This window comes from Acomys minous (assembly GCF_964271855.1).
Source record: "Acomys minous genome assembly, chromosome: 2".
Classification (NCBI taxonomy): domain Eukaryota; kingdom Metazoa; phylum Chordata; class Mammalia; order Rodentia; family Muridae; genus Acomys; species Acomys minous.
The window spans coordinates 30,710,867-30,731,655 of NC_140484.1; the positions used below are offsets into that span (position 1 = coordinate 30,710,867).

The window sequence follows — 20,789 nt, forward strand, 5'->3', positions numbered from 1 at the left end:
AGCCAGGTAAGTCCATCCCTACTGTATATACACTGCTAAAACTTCAGTCCATTTCTGTGGTGTTTGGGTTTTCCGCCTACCTACTGTACTTAAGAGTGGCCTGTATCTGAGAAGAGCAGCCTGCTGGTTAGTTTTTGTGTCAACACGACACAGGCCAGGGTTATCTGGGAAGAGGAAACTTCAATTGAAAAAAAAAAATTAATCAAATTGGTCTACAGGAGTCTGTGGAGCATTTCTTAGACTGATGATGGATGTAGGAGGGCCCAGTTGACTGTGAGTGGTGCCGCCCCTGGACAGGTGGTTCTGGGTCCTGTAAACAAGCAGGCTGAACAAGCCAACAAGCAGCACCCTCCATGGTCTGCACTTGAGTTTCTGCCTCCGGTCTTTGCTTCAATTCCTGCCTTGACTTTCCTTCATGATGCACTGTGATTGCAACATGTTATGTCAAAACAAACAGCCCTTTCCTCCCCGAGCTGCTTTTAGTCATGGTATTTTATCACAGCAACAGAGACCAAAACCAGAACAGGCAAAGTCAGCAAGCCAAATTCCCAAATCAGATCTGCCAAACGGAACTCAAACTTAGAAGTAAGCACTCAATAAATGACTCCTCCCTAGTGAGTAGCTAGACCAAGGGACAAAGCCAAGAACAGAACAGACTGTAGGAGCTGAGGGCTCTCCAGACGCCAGCAGGCGGACGACTCCTGCCTAGGGCATTGCTTCTTTGGGGAAATTGAAAAGGGATCAAGAACAGGTTGGTTAAACAAATATTGCATTTGTGGGAACGCATTCCTGTGGTGGTAGGAAGCTGAGGCACAGCAAGTGTGGACTATTTCCTATAATCTTATCCAAATGGGGTGGGGGTGGGGGAGAGAATCTATCTTTCCTTATCTTCACCACTGCTCCCAGATGCCGACTCTAGACGCAGCTGTAGCAGAGGGCTGGAACCTACCGGACACACCTGCACCTACAGACAGACACACGTGCTCTCTGCTGCTTGCCACAGTCTGCTTAGGCTTCTACCTGCTCCCTGATACTGACCAACAGTACCATTTCCAAAGCTTGTACCAAAGGACAGGAAGTCTCTATCAGAGAAAATATGGCAGGTGCAAGGCAATGTGGCCACTAAGGTCTTTTTGGGTAGGTCTGACTTAAAACAAGAGTGACCTCAAATATATGAGGCGCAGAATTCTAAGATGCCCAATCAGACACTAGTTCAGTGCCATGACTGGCAAATCTTCGGACAGGAGGATTCCCCAGGCAGGACTGCTGTAACCACAAGTTACTTCCAGGTGATCTTTTCCCTAGGGTGCACCCCAAAAAGAAGTCAGATTCAATTTAAATGTCAAGGATTTGATAGTCTTGTTGGCTTGCTGATGGAGGAGTCAAGCAAAAGGAAAGGCTGGCAGAATGTAGAGGAAAGTTGTTGGCAGTAGCCAGCAAAGGGGGGCGGGGGGGGGGGGGGGGGGAGGAAGAACTGGACTTCCGTCTCACACCCTGAAACCTCCTGCACCTAGTTTTTCCCAGAGCCTTCAAATAGCCTCAGGGCCAAGAGCAACCTTGTGAGAGGTCAGATAGAGATGCTACCCACACGAACCACACTTCTGACCTACTGACTCTGGGATGGAGAGTGAGTATTGCTTTAAACTGTCTGTTGTGCACCAGCACAACACTAATAGGGAAAATTCTGTGCTCCGGGCCTCATCCAGAATATCCAGGTGTTCCTCCAGGACAGATCTCCAGCCTCTGCACCTTCAGGCAGCAGCAAATGGCATTGCTCCTTCACTGAAAAGAAAATGTTCCGGGGAAGATAAGTGAAGCAGCGGCCATCCTAACTTCCAAAGCCCACTTCAATAGCCCTTATCCTGTCCACACGTCAAACACAGAACCTCCTGATCGGCTGGGGGTCTGCCACGGTCCTTGGTATGCCTGCACATTCCAATTGGTCTCTGCCTAAGTCCCTTCTCAGAACTGTGTTTGCAGTTAAGTAGTCTTGAGTGGTGAAGTAGTATTTCTAGTGGAACAAAGAACTGACTATGAAAAAGGAGGTATCTGTAGCATCTGTGGTCCCTGCCTGTGGTGCAGGGCTTACTGTATGCACACCAACCTGCGCTCCTGGCTTCCACAGCAGGCCTTGGCAGTAGCAGACATCTGTTTGCATCTGTATGCTGCCTGCCATGCAACAAAATTCTATGGCTCTGACTCGGGACTCTGATGTCTTCTGCTAGCATTCATGAAACAGGAATATTAACTTACAAGTAGGTAAAACCCCAGACTCTGCCTGTTACATCTTTAAATGAGGAGATCTAGTGTTTTTGCATTATAAACATCGAATGAACAAAATACACTTTTGAATTGTCTTATGGAAATAATTTACACTATAGTGTTATTAGAAGAATAAAAACAAAACTTTAGGCCATACCTGCAATACAGGGAAGATTTAGCACATTCCGTAACAGCCGTCCCCATCCCAAGCACCAGACCCTCACAAGCACAATATTCCAGACTAAGTGCTGCATGTGCTCATGCAAGCAACTCATTCACAAGACAAGAGACAGAACAGACAGCTTTCACACACACTGTCTCATTGCTCCTACACAAAGCCACAGAAGCGCTGCCAGGACACTGTTCTAGCAGCATGACCACTTAATGAGGGCCTCTCCTCCAGATGAGCCAGGCAGCCCACACAGCCTGCGCCTCCAGAGAGTGTCGCTGTCACCAGAAGAACCTCTGGAAGCCACGTGGTACAGACTTCTCCTATTTGCTGAGCAGTGTTTTCAGTGGAGAATGAGTACAGTCTAATGTGGACAGGCGGCCTGGATTTGGTCCCTTTGGTCCTTGGCAGCTTCTGCTCCATCCTTCTGGGGTCCAGGATCACTTGAGGGTCTTGCTGAGGTTAGAGAAGCCAATACCCACGCAGGTCATCAGCACTTTGTCCCCACCCTTGAGTTCTTCCCCACATGGCTTGGTTTCAATTTTAAACATAACCTGGAAAAAGCTCTTCAAATGCCGCAAAAATTCTATCCTATAAGAAAATAATGAAAGCAGTCATTAAAAACAAAACAAAAACCTGTCTTCTTAAAAGCCAAGATTTTCATTTCTGAGACTAAAAAGACTGAGACTTAAAATGTCTAATCAAAATTGCTTAAATAATACTAAGCCTGTCAGTTTCCCACGAGGACTGGAGCAGCCTTCAGAGACACACACAACCCAGCGGGGTAAGTTTGACTGGAAACAGGGTACAGGTTAGTGTAGGACACACAGCCATTTGGTCCCACACACTTGTTAGAGAGAGGACACATAAATATGGAGGTGACTGAGTGGCCCATACAACATGAACCTCCATGAGCCACAGCACCATGGAGGTGAACAAAGACTGTTTCTGGAACTGAACCCCAGCACCTGCCTTCTACTCACTCAACGTTTTCTGGGTGTCTCTACTAGATGCAGCCACTGTTACTGGTGCTAGGATGAAAAGATGAAAAAAGGAATGCTTCCCCCATCATCTGGGACAAACTAGAAAAGTTTAATATTCTTAGGAACATTTAAATAAAGTAACACAGAAGGAGAAGGGAAGCTGGGGTGTGGCTCGCCTCGCTGAGGGGAAGAACTGCATTTGTGCAGATGTGCAGGAGACAAGTGTTCAAGTACCGCGGGAACAGCTCACAGTGAAAGACTCATGAGGCCGTTTCTTACCATTTCCTGTAACAGAAAAATGGCCGCTCCCTTCCTGAGACAGCAGTTCTTCAGGCGGGCTGCAAAGCGGCTGCTGGGGCTTCAAAGTGCAGCCCTAGCACACTCAGCATGGCCCTGGTCTAGCGAGGGCTCACCTGGAGCAGTCACTAAACACACAGGGCCCTCAGGGCTGGAGGAAGCACCCTCACGGAAGAGCCTAGAGTCACAGAGCACATGTGAGCACATGCGCTCCTCCTTCCCACACTGCTGTCAGCGCACAGGGATCGGGAAGCTATACCTGCAAGAACCCCTGGTGGTCCTTATCAAGCCAGTGAAGAAACACAGGTCAGTGAGGGGCCCTGGTCTGCTCATCCGCAATAATGCATCACACAGACAGCCTCCCTACCCAAGACACACACTTCAAAGCCTCAAGTACACAGGGATGGCCTGAGGACTCCAAACACAATGATTCTAGACATGCGTATCCACGTAACAGAAGTAAGTGGGAGTCAAAAAATAATCCCACTTACTTAAGGCAAATTAATAGCTTGATCTGAGAACAACTACACAAATGATATGGGAATAAACAATTATTCAATTATTCACAAGCAAAGAATGGAGCATTTGGATTCCTTCCCAACACACACATACACACACACACACACACACACACACACACACACACACACACACACACACACAATCCAAGAACGTCAAAGACCTCTGTAAGCATTGAAACTGTACTTCATTGCTTCTGGATAATGAACAGTTTCTTTTTTTAAATAACCAGTTTCTTAAGAGTTGCTAAAATAGAGACACCAAAATCACAGCAGTAAAAGAGAACATAAAAAATTCTTACAGTAATTTAGGAAAGCAACTAACAAGACAGGCAAGCGATCCAAGGAGAATCTCCTGAAAGACATGCGCGTAAGCAGCAAGCACATGAAAAGAGGCCCTGCAGCATTTGCTATGAGGGAAATGAAAAAGCAAAATGCCAGAAGAAGCCACTTTGTCCCCAGCTGGACAGGCACTGAGAGAGGCACACAGTAACAAGTGTGGTGGGAGGCAGTGAACGAGACACTTCACGTGCCGTGGTGGCAATGTAAAAAAGCAAGGGGTTAAGGTGTGGCGTGCTGCTCTGGAAGCATGCCTGAGAGGAGTGAAAGCACACGCCCTACGGAAGCATCTACACGTGCATTTGTAGCAGCACTGCTCATAAGTCCATCAACTGATGAAAGAACGAATGTGTCGTATTCACTGGGATATTACCCAGCTCTCTAACGTACTTGCTATGACATGGGCAAGCTTTGTAGACTGTGCTAAGTGAAAGAAATGGTCACTAAGTACCATCTATTACCATCTGACTTGTTTTAGTCGAGATGGTCACACTAGGAACAGGGAGTGGGGAGAGTGGGAAGAATGGGCAGCAACCACAAGTGGGCACAGAGTTTCTTTCCGGGGTGATAAAATGTTCTAAAGTTAGACTGTGGTTCTTCAACTTTGAGTACACTGAAAACTGTTAAACTGTACACTGTAAATGGGTAAACTGTATGGTCACGTAAGTTGTATTTCTATATGGTTATTTAAAATAAGTACACATTTATGTCCTGATCCTGGGTCCCACCCCTATTCAGTTATGCATGAAACTAAGGCTAAAGCCTGCTGCAGTGAATGTGCTTCCCTGTGCTCCATCCATTCACAGGAGGAAAAGCTGCCCAGAGACTGAAGTGTGGCTGATCACTCACTCTCTGAGCTGCCGGCACAGGACAGGGACCAAGCACTAAGCTGCCTGGTAGCCCCAGACCTCAGCTGAGATCTACCCTGCTGTCCCTCCAGCTGAGAACACACGACTTCATCTTTACAATGCAAGCCCGTGTTTGGAGTCTTTCTTGAAGAGCACTCCTCATTAGTAACACCAATCCATGTCACTCTTCACTGCCTTGTGGGTTTCTATAGCGTTCTCTACTGGTGGCTTCTTAAGTCACTGCCACATCGTGTCACTGCCACACAGTGCTGACTCCCTGGGTAAGTCATGTAAGCATCTCAACACTGATGGCCTTCTGCACACGCGAAGCTCTCCACCTGCTCCTGAAGGCATAGAGTAACAAGGCACCAAGGAGAGTGAGGAGTTGGGGCTAACTGAGAAATGACTTCCGCATTCTTGATTACTAAGGGAAGTCAGTTCTCCCCCTGCTGGCTTTCTGGTCTTACTAACCATGATAGTTTGTTTTTTTGTTTTTGTTTTTTGTTTTCCTTTTCCATCCATCCCACCACCTTCCTCACCTTGTCTTAGGAGAAAAAAAGGAAACAAAGACACGAACCTCATGGATAAACAGGCCACATGTGTGAGCCTAGCTTCCAGCCGGCAGCAGCAAAGCAGCAGGGCCTCCCCCATCCGTCTGCAGGCTGAGGGGACACCGCCTGCTCTCTCACGGCTGCTGTACTAACACAGGCCTGAGGCAAGCCTCCCTCTGGGCCTCCCCCATCCGTCTGCAGGCTGAGGGGACACCGCCTGCTCTCTCACGGCTGCTGTAGGCCTGAGGTAAGCCTCCCTCTGGGCCTCCCCCAGCTTCTTCACTCTGAATCATTTAACTGTGCTCAAAAAGCCAGACCCCTCCTAGGGCTTCAGCTTGCTGGGTGTCTTGGGGGAGGGAGGGAGGGATGCAGAAATGAGCGAGTGGCCTATGTATGGGCAGCTTTGAGGAGCTTGTAGCTTTTGGAACGGGTAAGAAAAGCAAAGGCTGTTGGACTTTCCGCAGGTGTTCTGCCAACCTCTGAGGCTGTCTGAAGACCGCTGCAGAAGGCAGGATGGAGGTACACTTCAGAACGTCCTTCTTCTCCCTCCAGCCCCATTCCCCCTCCAGCTCCTGTAGCTGGATATTAAAAAGCAAAGATGAAGTTGGAAAATGACCAGGGATGAGGTTAAGCCCAAACAAACAGCTTCCTTAAGAAAGTGGCAGGGGGGCGGGGAAGGGAGGGTAGGTAGGGAGTGGAAGGGGGGGGGAAGAACAAGAACATTTCTGACTTATAAGGCCAGCCTGGTCTACAGAGTTCTAGGGCATCCAGGGCTGCACACAGAAACCCTGTCTCAAAACAGAAGAGAAGGAAAAAAGGAAGGAAGGAAGGAAGAAAGGGAAAGAAGGAAAGGAAAGAAGGAAAGGAAGGAAGGAAGACAGATCCAAGAGTAAGGAGCAGCTTCTCTTATAGATAAACCCACTTAGAGCAACTGGAGTTTATACAACCTCTGAGTAAATGATCTTAATTCCTCACTTGACAACTGATTCTGCAATGAGGTTGTGTATGTGTGATTTTTTTTTTCAGGACAAAGTGATTCTAGTAAATAAGGCTTTGCCATGAAAGCCTTCGTCTATCTGACAAGCAGGTTTCAGAGAAATCTGGAAGCAGATAATTGTCTCTGGGTGTCCAAAGCTTGGTTGTTCCCACTGCCACTGTCAACGGGCAAGGACCATCTGCTCACAGAATCCCAACAACCAGGACTGGACAGGCTCAGATGCAGCCCCTCCAGTGCCCTTGGAAGGCACAGGGGTGGGGCAGGTGGTGGTAGTGGTGGGTTAGCCTTTTTCTGGTGCCACAAATGGAAAACCCTGCCTCTTGTTCTACCACAGCAGCAGGTTTCTGTGTCACCTGGATGTGGGCCAGGGTTAGGTGTAAGGAGTTGTCCCTAGAGCTGAGTAGGGAAAGCCCGCTTCACCTGGTCCCCTGCAGTCAGCACACAGCTCCAAGAATGGCATTATTAAGTTTGGTTAAAGGCAACAGGAAACAGGAAACAGGAAACAGATCCATGCTAGCTGCAAGGCTGGCACACAGGGATCTCAGCTGAATTCAGCCAACCACTCACCACAAGCAGGTATCACTTTATTTTACTATAATGCATTTTCTAAGGTTAAACTATTAGAAGTGTCACAGGAGATTACAACTTTCACTGCTCTCCACAAACATAAGTCAGAAAGGGACACTGCAAGAGCTCCCAGAAAGCAGCAAAGCCAGTAATCGGGTGACCTTCACATAGGTGTGCTTGGCTGGCTGAGCAGCTGAGGTTTTGCATACCTGTACTTCCGTAACTAAAGGAAAGACGTCATTACTAAAGTGTAAAGGAAGAAAAGTATCCTGCTGTAAGGTATGGCCGACCTGAGATAGGACATCTGAAAGCCGCAGCATGATGTTCTCTCAGCAAAGCCTTGATGACGGACAGGTCCCAGCGCTTACTTAGGCTAACAGGTAAGGAAGCAGCTCCTCCAATGAGCCTCTCCCAAGTCAGAGCCCCGCCTGCTCTGTGACCTTGGCGAGGGGCATGGCTTATCACTAACATGATGCACACAACAGCACCTTCTTTTTCACTCACACAGGGTTATGCTGGAAACTACTTGGGTTAAAAGATTTAAAACAACTTATCTTTTTGTTCAAGAGGGAAATCATGCCTGGTGCTGAAAACCCAGACAACTGGCCAGGATTAATGAAGTCGTAGATCCTGGAAGAGAACCTACTGTAGTGAGCTTTGGTTGCTTTAAAAACCCAGTTATGTCATGTAAACATGTTTTTGTTTTAATCTCAGGTGTGGGATATGAGGCTGCTTCAGACTGTCCACAGCAGCTGGCTCTTTGCCTTGTGTGTGCTCTGGCAGGGGCGTGATTCTGCCAGTTGAGATAGTTTGTTTCTGGGGAGTCTAGAGAGGATATAAAGGCCAGAGCCAAGAGAGGCGGTGTGGCTGTTCCTCCTGCTGGTTCCTGCTCTACTTGTTGCTGGTTTGTCAAGTGGTCATGAGAAAAGATGTCCTGGTGGGATGCTCAACACTAGCCTCCCTGGTGGCTCTGCGGCATAGAGAGAACGTAAGTTGGACTCCAAGGCACAGGCAGAAAACCAAAGCCTGCTAGGTTTGACCTCCTGTCAGGATTTCTGAGCATTCTAAGTTGCCTGATAATTGACTGTGTGTGTGTGTGTGTGTGTGTGTGTGTGTGTGTGTGTGTGTGTGTGTGTATTGACTGATGTATATATATATAATTTGACATATACATATATAATATATATTTTGATATTATTTCAACTTGTAAATAAAATGTAATTTCTCAGTTAACTGTAAAATTAGGCTTCTGGGGCACAGGGTAGAAATACTGCCATCAACTATAAGCCAGCAATATTCAAATTTAAAAGAAAGAGAGGTTCTCTTCACATGTCTACAGCATCCAATACTATTTATTCAACTGAGAAAATCTAGTCTCAAAAAGCTCACAAAAGTAGACTTATTTTCTCAAAAGCACAGAGGACCCAAAGCAGCAACCTTCTATAGCAACAAAGAGAGACAGGCAGGAGCAACGCAGCTGCCCTCACTTCCCAGCAAGGGCCTAAAGACAGAGAGAAAACCTTCCTAATCCTGGTGCTCCATAAGATGGCACTTAAGAGACCACTCACTCGAATCAATCACATGCAAACTACCAGAAGAAATGCACATGCTAGTTTCAACCAAGAATAATCTTCCTGCTTTCTTCAAGCAATGTGGAGTCTAAAAGTCCACGTTTCCATGACTTTAATGGACCAAAAAAATGTATGTGATAATCCCTGCACTCCTGTGAAGTCATGGAACCTGCTCCACTCACGGGTAAGATGCCAATTGTGCCTGTAAGGTCTCCTGTTCACCCTTCGTCTTTCTGAGATGCTGGAGCCTTCCATAAGATTAAGGACAAACGGGTCCCCCCATTTAAAACATGCCTTTGCCGAACATAATTCCCTTCCTCTTATCTGTGCTTGCTTACACCAAAAAGTGCTTAAGGCAGGTGGGGTAAGTGTATGGCAGAGGGGGTGGAGGTCCACTTTCCCACCTTGTGAAAGCCCTCTGCATGAAGCCCCAGTGGGAGGAGCATGTGTCCAAGCCTCAGACCCAAATCCTGAAGCACAGATGCTCCCCTCTAGTCTACTCTTTTAGAGTTCCACTGGGAGCAGAGCACTGTTTCCCCAGGAGCTGCAGTCATCAGGTTTCTGGAAGAAGGAAACCTAAGTGGATTATGTGGTAAGGGACATGCCGAGGAGGGAACAGTCACATCCAGCCATCTCCAGAAAGGCTGTGGGCATTCAAAGATTATACAAGGCCCCAGAGAAGAACTGAAAAGCTCTCCAAAACCAACCTTACAAAAATAAATAAATAAATGAAAAAAAATACATATTCCATGTTCACATGATGTTCTGCCAAGACCCAAGCCCTGGACCACACACATTTGGAGACAGTGGTTCTTACTGTTTCCACGAGAGCCACGGGGTCTCTGTTGCCCTGAAGCAGAGGCCGGACACGGCACCAAGCAGCTAAGCTGTCAACCTCCCCAGGATGCTCACAGAACCACCAGTGGCTTCCAGCAGCTCTGATGGAATCCTGGGCCTGGGGTGCTGTGCTGGCCGCCACCTCCTCTCTGAAAGCTCCAGTGCCATTCTGTTTGAGCAATGTGGACTTCTGAAGTTAGCAGATCTTTGGGATTACTCAACTCTAGGCTTCCTGTCCTGTGACACACTTTACACACGTTATCAAGAGATAATGTGTGGCTCTTCAGGCCCTGCTTATCAGTGTCCCCAGCTGCTAATAGAGTGTGCTCTCTCTGTTCATCTTCTGTTCTAAAAAACTCCCGTTGCCAACTCCAAAAGCAAAAGAATCTCTTTCAAGCTTGTGGTTCCCCAAGCCGCTCTCTCAACGTGATGGCACCACCATTCTTCAGTTATCACAGTACTGTACCTTTCAGATACACAGCATCGGTACCATGATAACCGAAAAAGGGCAGTTCAGTCTCAGATCTACCTGCCCCCTCCCAGTTTACCACCCCCAGGTGACCATACAGCTATCTTAAGTCTGTAGGCATGTAAATGCATGTGCATGCACACATACACGTATGTACGTGTATAAACACACACACACACACACACACACACACACACACACACGTACGTTTTCAACCCTGCTCATTTATTCCTGACTAGAAATGCTTCTTGCGCTTTGCACTCTGTAGCTCAAGTCTTCCAGCTAGCTAGTGTTCCTGAAGAGTGTGTGTTTTTATGCCCTAAAAGTGAGTGTCTGCTAATATCCAACTGTTCAAAGTCACCTCTGTAACTCTTAACTGGTCTGGCAACATTCCTATGAATTTTGCCTCTTTTTATCTCTTCCAGCCAATATGCAATTCCATTGGAAAAATAGCCCACTTGCCACAGTTAAGAGTGCTGGCAGAAAGATGAGAGTGAAAAAACTTCAAGTTACAAAAAAGTTTCTCTCCAGATTAGAAACGAAACATAAAGTACGGACACAGAACTGCCCAGTGTATACGATACAGCTCAAATAACAGGAGGACAGCAGCTGTAATGGAAAGAAGAAAAGGTCCAAGCCCATGTGTGAGTAAACAACCTGCAGGCTAACAGTTGGCAGCTGCTGGCTGGTTAAAGATCAATACAGGCAGGTGCATTGCTGCGGACACAAGTTACACACAGCACATCCTTGTCATACTATATAATCAGAAAACCAGGCTGACCAGAGCATCATAGTCAAATGAAAAAGCAGCTTACGTGTAGGGCGAGAGTGGTCCCAGCAGGACTTTGGAAACATCCTGCTGTCCAAGGGTCATGAGCAGCAGAGCTAGACTTTGGTTGGTCGAGTCCACACATCCACCCTGTAAACACAAACACTCTAATGATTAGTCAGAGTACAAACCAGGAAAGGGAACCAACAAGCAGGGAGATGGAAGGCGGGAACACTCAGAGGACCAGAAGGCCCAGAACAGAGGACTAAGGTTCAAACACTAGCAAATGGAGCATGGGCCTCCTGGGAAAGACTGGTCTACCAACCACCTTGAGGTTAAGCTAACAGCGAACCCAAGCAACAGCTGAAAAGATGACGATGCGTAAGACATTCACATTCTCAGACAAAAACCTTTACAACTGGGCAACAAGTGCGTCAGCTTACTTCTAGGAGAGCTATAGCTGCTCCCAAGGGTTAGGAGATGACCTGTGGTTATTTAGCATGCCACGGGGCAGTCAATCACACACAAACAGGGACGAGTCTCATGGCACGCATCCCATTTTGCTCCTAAATGCTTCCCGGTGCTCTTAACTGCTCTTTACCTCCTCCCATGCGCCTGACACTGCCAAGTGCCACAGTCAGGCCACTTGTGCTTATTACTTGTCTGATCTTATTAGCTATCTCTCCCCAAGTTTTCTTTCCTTTTTTTTTTTTCTTCCAAGCATTAGCAAAACACTTTTCTTCAAATTTTCTCTCCTGAGGCAAAACTGTTTGAGCTGTTTCCTTTCTTCACTCTTTACTTCCAACCCTGTCAGCTGAGTTGTTGTTTAAATATGTGTCTTTAAAAAGCCTTTATTCCTCATTATTCTCTCTAGGGTAACTGTAACACTGTCAACCTGCATACAGCTTTACAAACAGGATGTCATGAAATATCCACCCATCTTGCATATGGAACAAATCCAGTTTGTGGCTCTCTGCTGTGCAAGGGCAGGCTGGGAACAACAGGAGGCCAGCAGTGCTGCAAGGCCTTTCGTTTTGAATGCATGCAGGTTGGGGGGGTAAAACGAATTCCCAGCTGCAAGCACTCCTTCGCGGGCTGTCACCCTCAATTTCGGAGGCCTTTATGAAAATCTATTCCTCTCCGAAAGTTAGTAAAGAACAAGAAACCTTTTTCATTTTATTTGGCAAACTTTAGGACAAATGCTGCTTTTCCAAACAAAACAGGAAGTCTGACCAACAAAACAATTGTTTCACAGCTCTTGTTCATTTTCCTAAGACTGCCTAAAATTAAACTATTCTCTTCTCTGCTTCCTACACCAAGTGCTATTGCACCATCCTCAGCTGACTTGTGTTAGGTACTGGAGTGAGATTTTAATGCAGTAAATATGTCAGGGTCCATGTACAGAACAGCATGGAGGGAGCAGGGTCTACAAGATGAGGGTGTTCTGTGCCCTTGCAAGAACAAAGGCGGCTGTGGGGAGCAGGAACTTGAAATGGCCTGAAGGGATAAGCGGGCCTTGGAAAGAAGAAAAAGGCAGCATGGGAAAATGGCTCCCAGCCAATGGGAAAGAGGCCAGGCTCTAAAGAGGTAAGGGGGAGGGCTGGGGGTGGGGGAGGGTGGGGACTGCGGTGGGGCTTTTCTAACTGGTCACAAATACTGACTATTGCAGAGGCTAAGAGGCCAGTGTAGGGCTCTGCACACGGGCATAGAGAGATCAAGTCCAGGTTTGGAGGAAGAAACAGACTGAGAGGGAGGTTGAAGAGGATGTGGAAAGACTCTCCCCTCTGAAGGCAAAAAGAGCAACTTCCATGAGAGTGCGAGGTGAGGTGAGGCAGAAAGAGAACAGGGCAGAACCAATTAGGGCATGGTAACCCACGAGCACGAGTAACTCTGTCAGAGACTTGCAATTTTGATTTTAAAAAAAGAAAGGCATCTTCAGAAGGGAGGGTTTTCTCACACGTCATATCACAGACCTACAGAGAATTAGCTAAAATAGCACCAAGTATTTTCATCCTTTTACTGATTAAAGACTAGAGACTCACAGGAAGTTTTCTTAATGACTAAAACAAAGCAAAGCTGGCTGAGGAACAATCAGATTTTGAAAGACCTCAGTTAAAGGTAAGAACCCAACACCTACTGCAGGCTACATGTTTTCCTCCCATAACTGTAGGCTACGCTTTTACCCTGAGGCTGCGAGGCTGCTATTTATGAGAAGATGAAACCCGAACTCCAGCTAGACCATGGGCTCCTGCTGAACTCCTCTCGAACACAATGTTTTCCATTCTCCCACAGTCTACTAAAAAGAGACGGAAGTGTCCCCACAGATGGAGAGAGGACACATCAGCTCACAGGGTCAGGAGGAGACCTACACAAAGCCCACAATGTTCTTAGAGACAGACAGCTACCACCATGCCCTTTACCCAACCCAACACACACATGGGAACTTTAATAAACTTCATGAATAAGTTAACTGGTAAATCAGTGGCCTCATCATTGACCCACAAACATCTAATGAGCACCCACCTTTCAAAACCAACGCGAAATCTGTCATCAAAAATGAACGGATTTGACACCAAAAACCCTGCACTGCATAAGATTCCTGACAGGACATGTCTTGAGAAGGACCTCACTTCCTGTCTCCACTGCTTCCAGCAACAAGCACAATGGCTATACCACGCTCCTCAGGCGTATCAGGAGGTACTCCTGTTTTTAATTAGGTAGACACAGCCACTTAGAACCAGGGTTTACTTAATTTTAAAACAGTTCAGTCTCCCTAGTCCTACTGCGAGAATGCCGACATTCTGTCACATGACCACTGAGGCCCCCAGGGCTTGGATCTGGGGAGCAGACTGTGTGGTCATTCTGGGGATCATACACATAAGGTAATGGATGGATCATAATCCATCTCTTAGGAACGTGTTTTCCTCTTGCCAGCATCTTGTCTTCCCTCACAATCTCCTCCTTACTGTCAGTCACCTCAGCTGTGAGAAAGTGAAGTGTGTGCTCACATAAGTGCCTGCTGCACATGTGACTAACAGTTTGTAGCCATGAAGAAGGCAGGCAACCTGAGCTACAGAACTGAAGACTCAAAATACTAACTGGCTGGAGTCTGTCCTTAACAATGCCTAGTTTTCACACTTCCTAGAGCCTCCACCATGCTGTGACGTTCTGCCCTTCCCTAAATTGTTTTCAGTACTCTAGAATATAATGAAAAAATCTACCCACATACAAATCCAGATTTCTACCTTGATAAATCTGAAGGTGAGTCCCCATCTTCACACAGCAACAAACGGGGAAGCTAAAGCTGAGTAGTCACAGGACTAAAAAGATGACTTGGTGGTAAAACACACTTGCTACTCTTGCAAAGGACCCAGATTCATCCCAGCATCCACAGTGGCTCACAGCTGACAACCCTGACATCTGACAACCCTGCAGGTACAGCTATGCATGTGGTGCACATAATAAATACATGCGGGCAGACACTCATACAGGCGCATGTGGGGTGGGGGAGAGGGTTACTTTGGTCTGTTCAGTGTGCCAGCCACCATTTCCCACCCCCACCCCTGACAGGGTTTCTCTTGTAGTCCTGGCTGTCCTAGACTTGCTTTGTAGACCACATTGGCCTCGAACTCACAGATTTCCACCACGCCCAGCTTGCCAGCCATCACCTTAACCTTACCTGCTTTCATGTTTTATTTTGAACCTTCACTCCCTTTTCTGACTGTTTCATTTCTCTCCTCTGTCTCCATTAAAACCTAACTCTTCTACATCCCAATAGAGCCAGATCTCTGCTCATGGTCTAATTCAATGAACCCATTAAACCAGTTAATTCTAAACTGCTTGATGCACAAGCATAGGTCAGCTCTTTAGCTTAAATGCTTAGAAAGGAGTAAAGAAGGAAAGACATCCAATTGCCTTTTTCCTATTGTTCCTCTCCCTGAGTCGGCAGAGGCCAGGGACATACCCTATAGATTTCTTCAAGCAGCAGCTTTGCACAGTTCCTGCCGAGGTCCTCAGGAAGCACTGCTGCTCCCTGGCCCTGGGGATTGGAAGCCAGTTCAGCACTCAGGAAGGTACCGTTGGTAGTTTCTGCAACCAGTGACAGTCCAAACCCTGGAGACCTAGTGATGCAAGGGCAGACACCGAGTTAGTGAAGGCACCCACAGCAGCTACAGGAAAACAGCTGTGTTCTTCATTAGGGAAATACAGACTGCGAGGCACACAGAGCAGAAGCGCCACAAGAGAAAGTCTGCATTTCCTATTTCTCTCTCCCTCCCTGCTCTTTGCAAAGACCACTGTGTTTGTAACAATCACAGAACATGACACCAACAGGCTCCTAGATACTGAGTGTGCAAATAGCATCAGTGCTATTCAGTCTCGTAGAGAATCTAGCACTGCCTCCCTTTACAAATGAGAATATGCCGGGAGTCAGCAGCCTGAAGCATGGCCACTCCGCTGAAGGGTGGCAAAGGTAAGTGTGAGGCCTCACAGATTCCAGAGTCTATAAAAGTTCTCCAGTTCCCATTGGTCAATTCTGAACTTACTACAGCGCTGGGGACCACCTGACTACAACTCTGAGAAATAACAGATGTTTCCCATAATGAAAAGTAAGGTACCAGAAAGGGCAAGAGGAGTTACATGTTTGCACTTTTGTCTTAACTACAGTCAGTGGGCCGGAACTGTGGCCTTGGCCATGTCTATACCATCGATAGCTAGAGCCTAACCGTCTTTTCCAGGACCACTGCTGACTTATACATCCACTAAGCACCTGAGAGAAGCCTCCACGGCCAGGAAGTATACTGGGTAAACTCTGAGATTCAGTCCTCATTAAATACAACAACCAACTCAGTCAGAAAAAAATAAAGCAAAACAACAATTCACAAATAAGTTAAAAAAAAAAAAAAAGGCACCTCTCCACAAGTTAGCCAGATTTGATGCTGCAAATGTACTTTGTCCGCTGCAAAGTAAATACCCTGGAAAAGTGTTCCCAGAGGCATGGTCCACACACAATTGCAACACAGGTCTGCCTCCTCTAACACTGCTCAACACCATTTCTCAAATGCCTTCTATATCCAGAATACTGGCCAAAGCAGTTCCAGAAAAACTGTAGTATAGTTATAATCATTTTTGTTTTTAGAAATGGTGTTTCACTGGTAGCCTCAGCTGCCCTCACACTCAAAATTCTTGTTTTAGCCTCCATAGAGGGTAAGATTAGACACATACCACCAAATCTGGCTAGTGATGTTTTCAAGCACTATATGGAACCGTTATGTGGAAGAATTCTATTGTCCAGTTATAACTTCTTTAAAAACTGTAACACCTGCCAAAGCAAAGGCTCCAGAGCATCTGACTCATATTTAACACTCTATCAGCACTCACCACTAGGGACCCTGCAAAGTTCTGCTGCAGCACACAAGATGCCAACAAACTATGTGTCTCCCATGAGGGAAGCATGCACGTGGTGTCGCTGAGGATCTGCACTGGAAGTCTGCAAAGCATTGCCTCCAGTTTTCCAAGCTATAAAGGACTACCTTACTATTTATTTATTTATTTATTTATTTATTTATTTATTTATTTATTTATTTATCTCTTCTTCTTCTTCTTCTTCTTCTTCTTCTTCTTCTTCTTCTTCTTCTTCTTCTTCCTTTTTCCTTCAAGACAGAGTTTCTCTGTATAGCCTTGGCTGTTCTGGACTCACTTTGTAGAACTGGTTGGCCTCGAATGCACAGAGATCTGCCTGCCTCTGCCTCCCAAAGTGCTGGGATTAAAGGCATGTGCCTCCAACGCCTGACTTTTTTCTTCTGTCTTTCTCTTTTTCTTTTAAATAATGGCCACACTGGACTAATGTACATAATGGTCTAAGTACTAACAGAGGCCACCAAGAACTGCTGGCTCCCAGGGTTCCAGGCCACGTACATTACATTTCAACAACTCTTACATGTGTGGATCCATCACTGGGTCAGACGGGAGCATAATCCAGACATGACTCCACAAAGATTTATTACCTGTAACTTGAGATTTCAAAACTGAACAGAAATGTAAGTCGGTTTTATAAGTAATTTTTTTAGATGGCTCTTCGGTCTGTATGTAAGGCAGCTGCTACTCAGGAACTGACTGTATGCCCAACCAGCTGAGTCAGCAGCAAGGAAAAAAGCTATCTTACAGCTGGTGGCAGGCAGCACGGCCTCCAGGCCTGCACGTTTCTTTCCTGCCCATGCTGGTAAAGCAAGAGATTAGAGAACAGACTACCCTGGAACATGCAAACAGCTTCGGCTGCTACCTACCCCTCCCCAGGCCTCAGCAATCTCCTCCAAAAAGAGCTGACCTACTAAGTCCAGACCTACCACTACGGTAGCAGTGGAAAGAAAAGACCAACATTAGGAGCTACCATTTCTGTACCACGTACTGAGTGCTGGATACACTGATGGGGTACATAGCTTTTTAATGCTTACAATTATCCCGGGATACGTCACTACCCTTGGTGTGTACATGAAGAATGCTCTGGTGTCTGAATAATAAAAGGTATGAGAAGCCAGTGACCTTTCCATGCGCAGAGGGAAGGGCCAACTCTGTACACACAACTTTTCCAGGCCCAACCTCTGACACCATCACTTTCCACAGGGCAAGGTGAAGGGCAAACTTCTCACTTACACTAAACCACACCCCTTGACACTTTGCTCTCAAGTCGGGAGAAAGCCTATGAAACAGCTGTGAGGACTAGCTGTGCTGCCCCTTAAAGGTGACTTTTTTTGTTTTTTGAGACAGGGTTTCTCTGCGTAGCCTTGGCTGTCCAGGACTCGCTTTGTAGACAAGGCTGGCCTTGAACTCAGTGATCCACTTGCCTCTGCCTCCTGAGTGCAGGGATTAAAGGCGTGCACCGCCACACTCAGCTTAAAGGTGATTTCCTAATGCAAGCAATGTTTTTACTGGGGGGAGACAAAACCTGGAAAGTTCTGTTCAAACCGAGATGAGAAAGGAGTGGGTAGCATTGTCACTGAGCTCAGCTGCTGACAGTTCTAAAACAAACTCACTTCCCAGAATTGATGCCTTTCATGTGGTCTGTATAAATATAGATGTCAGGTATGAACTTGTTGAGGATGCTCCTTGCAGAATCCACAATCCGGTTTGCCATTTGAGGTGATACACGCACAGAGTACCTGCAGCCCGGGGTTAAGGAAGTAATGATGCTTGGATTGGGGCTGCGGGGAGGGGGGTGGTGGGGAGAAAGGTCTAGTTAGAAAGCTAGCACGTTCCTGCCACGCTGGGACTTAAAATCCCACTGTCACCCAAGAATCTAGATCCCTAGAATGGAAGGTACGGTCAGGTCCCACAGCCCAACCCTGACTTCCCAACCACCCTTTCTCTAGAACTGTCGACTCCACACAGTGCGGAAGATGTCGCAAGTGGGATCCCTGTGATGACCGCAAGCTCTCTGCTATTATTCTTAGTGCAGTCCGACTGCTTAAGGAGCCTCTCTACGAACATAAAGGCAGGCCAGATACAACATTGGGTGGCCCAGCCACCTCCCGGCGGCCCACAGAGAGACACAAAGCAGAAAATGTTTCTTGACAGATCAAGGTTGACTGCTATTTTGACTACAACAGGTTTTCCAACCATGTTATTTAAGAATCAGTTATTGCAGCTGGGTGTGTAGCACCCACCTTTAATCCCAACACTCAGGGAGGCAGAGGCAGGTGAATCACTGTGAGTTCGAGGCCAGCCTGGGCTACAAATGGAGTCCAGGACATCCAAGGCTACTCAGAGAAACCCTCTCTCAACGGTCCCCCAACTCCCGCCAAAGAATCAGTTACTGCATCTGTGATGACAGAGGGGCGCCTACCTGCTCCTCTCAGATGAAAACTACTACCCAGAACTCTACAACAAGGGACCCCAGGAAAGGAGGAAGAAATTAGCAAAAGGGCCAGTGCTGAGGATGTGGAACCCATTAACCCCAAACTCAAGCTTTGTTAACAAGACTGACTCTCCTGATCCCACTGCTAAGCTGCAGTGTATCCTCAGGAGCTGGTGAGATCCGTGCAGGACTATGCAATGGGAAAAAGAAGATGTGGTTTTCCCACCACCATGGTACCAACCCATGTGGCCTCCAACATAGTGTGACCTGCCCATTCCCACAAAGCTGCCCAATAATTAGTCAACAACACACTTGGTTTTCATTAGAACTAAGAAACAAAATGCTGGGCATGGAGCCTGACCTGTCAGCCAGCTCCTCACCTTGACTGGACCTGAACATGCTCAAGCGCAATCTTCCTGCGTCCTGTGTCAATACTCCCAGGCCTGCTCAGTGAGTTCACCCCCAATCTGGAAACCTCCACCCAGTCAGTCTTCAACCTCAACTGCCTCCCATCACTCTCCAGGTCAGACACCTCCGGCCTGAAGCCCTCCAGGCAGCACCCGACTCACCACGTTTCCCTTCAGACACATCTTGTCCTTGCTCCACAAGGGCAGGGGCTGTACTGCCCTATCCCTCGGGACTCTGCAAAGCACTCTGGTACACAGAAACACTCAATAAATATTTGACTTGACTCAAAGGACAAATCCGAAATGGCGAAAGAGCAAAAAGGGATTTTTTTCAATACACAAAGACCCCAGTTTCATCACCACCTCTTCTGTCCAGAATGTACTTTGAACACAGTTTAGACAAACAGCCCCGGGTCTCACAGCCTTTGGACTGAGTGGGTGCCATCTTTCTGAAGCCTGAGCCTGTCCACTGTCCCTGGGACAGTTCAGGAGATGACACCACCCTGTGACAGCTCCACAGGATTCGCAAAACCATCACACTATCACCTTGTTTTATGCTCACAGTAGCCCTACGGCGGGGCCTTAAGCGCTTACTACAGAGTAAGTTCTTGGGATGCAGAACTGAGCCACCTGCTCAAAGCTAAATAGGCTTCACTTCAAAAAACAGCTTCCTTTTAGCCCTCCTGAGACAGGGAAAGCAGAGTGCAGGAGGCTGAGTGTGCACTACATGCAAATACATACATACATACACACATACATACATACATACATACATACATACATACATACACACAAACGGGGTGAGGACGACACATGGTATGTGAAAGAAAAAGAGACAAAAAGAATCAAGCCAGCCTCTGTAGTGATGGGGAAGCCGCCAGGTTGTCCCACAAGCCCCAGGTCCCCACCTGTTGTCCTCAGCTGCTGCACTCAACTGTTCCACACTGGATCATGAGCTCTGGACCAGCATCATGGCACTAAGAGCCTGTCCCTCCTCTCCTGTCACAGTGGGTGGCAGTCAATAAATAGGGATACGCTCCAGTCAGGGCTGCTGACTCAGGCTGCCACCAGCTTCCCCAGGACCTGTCTGCTTGGTCATTGATCTGCAGGCAGGAAAGGCATCACTGGAACTTGGGGGGGGGGGGCGGGGGCGGGTGTCAGTTAAAACCACAGTGCTCCCAACTCAAAAACAAGAATGAGCTCAGTCCAGCCAGAACCAGCCCTACAAGTAAAAAACCACAGAATTAACTACAGCTTTTCCAAAGTCAGCTTTTATTCTGGGGTTCTGAAGCTGGCAACGGTGGAGACACAAGGTCACAATCCTTTGACGGTTCACTAAATGCTGGTTGTGCT

General features: G+C 47.1%; 1 protein-coding gene across 1 annotated transcript in view; it reads right to left on the reverse strand.

Moving 5' to 3' along the window:
* Positions 1-2,366: 2,366 nt before the first annotated feature.
* Positions 2,367-20,789, reverse strand: part of RCL1 (RNA terminal phosphate cyclase like 1) — a 49,086-nt gene continuing 30,663 nt past the window's right edge. Inside the window, exons 6-9 of the mRNA XM_084750015.1 lie at positions 18,209-18,334; positions 15,142-15,298; positions 11,224-11,327; positions 2,367-3,022 (exon numbers count right to left, since the gene is read on the reverse strand). Coding sequence (XP_084606141.1) covers positions 2,872-3,022; positions 11,224-11,327; positions 15,142-15,298; positions 18,209-18,334 — 538 coding nt within the window. The 3' untranslated portion in view covers positions 2,367-2,871. The remainder of the gene's footprint in view (positions 3,023-11,223; positions 11,328-15,141; positions 15,299-18,208; positions 18,335-20,789) is intronic.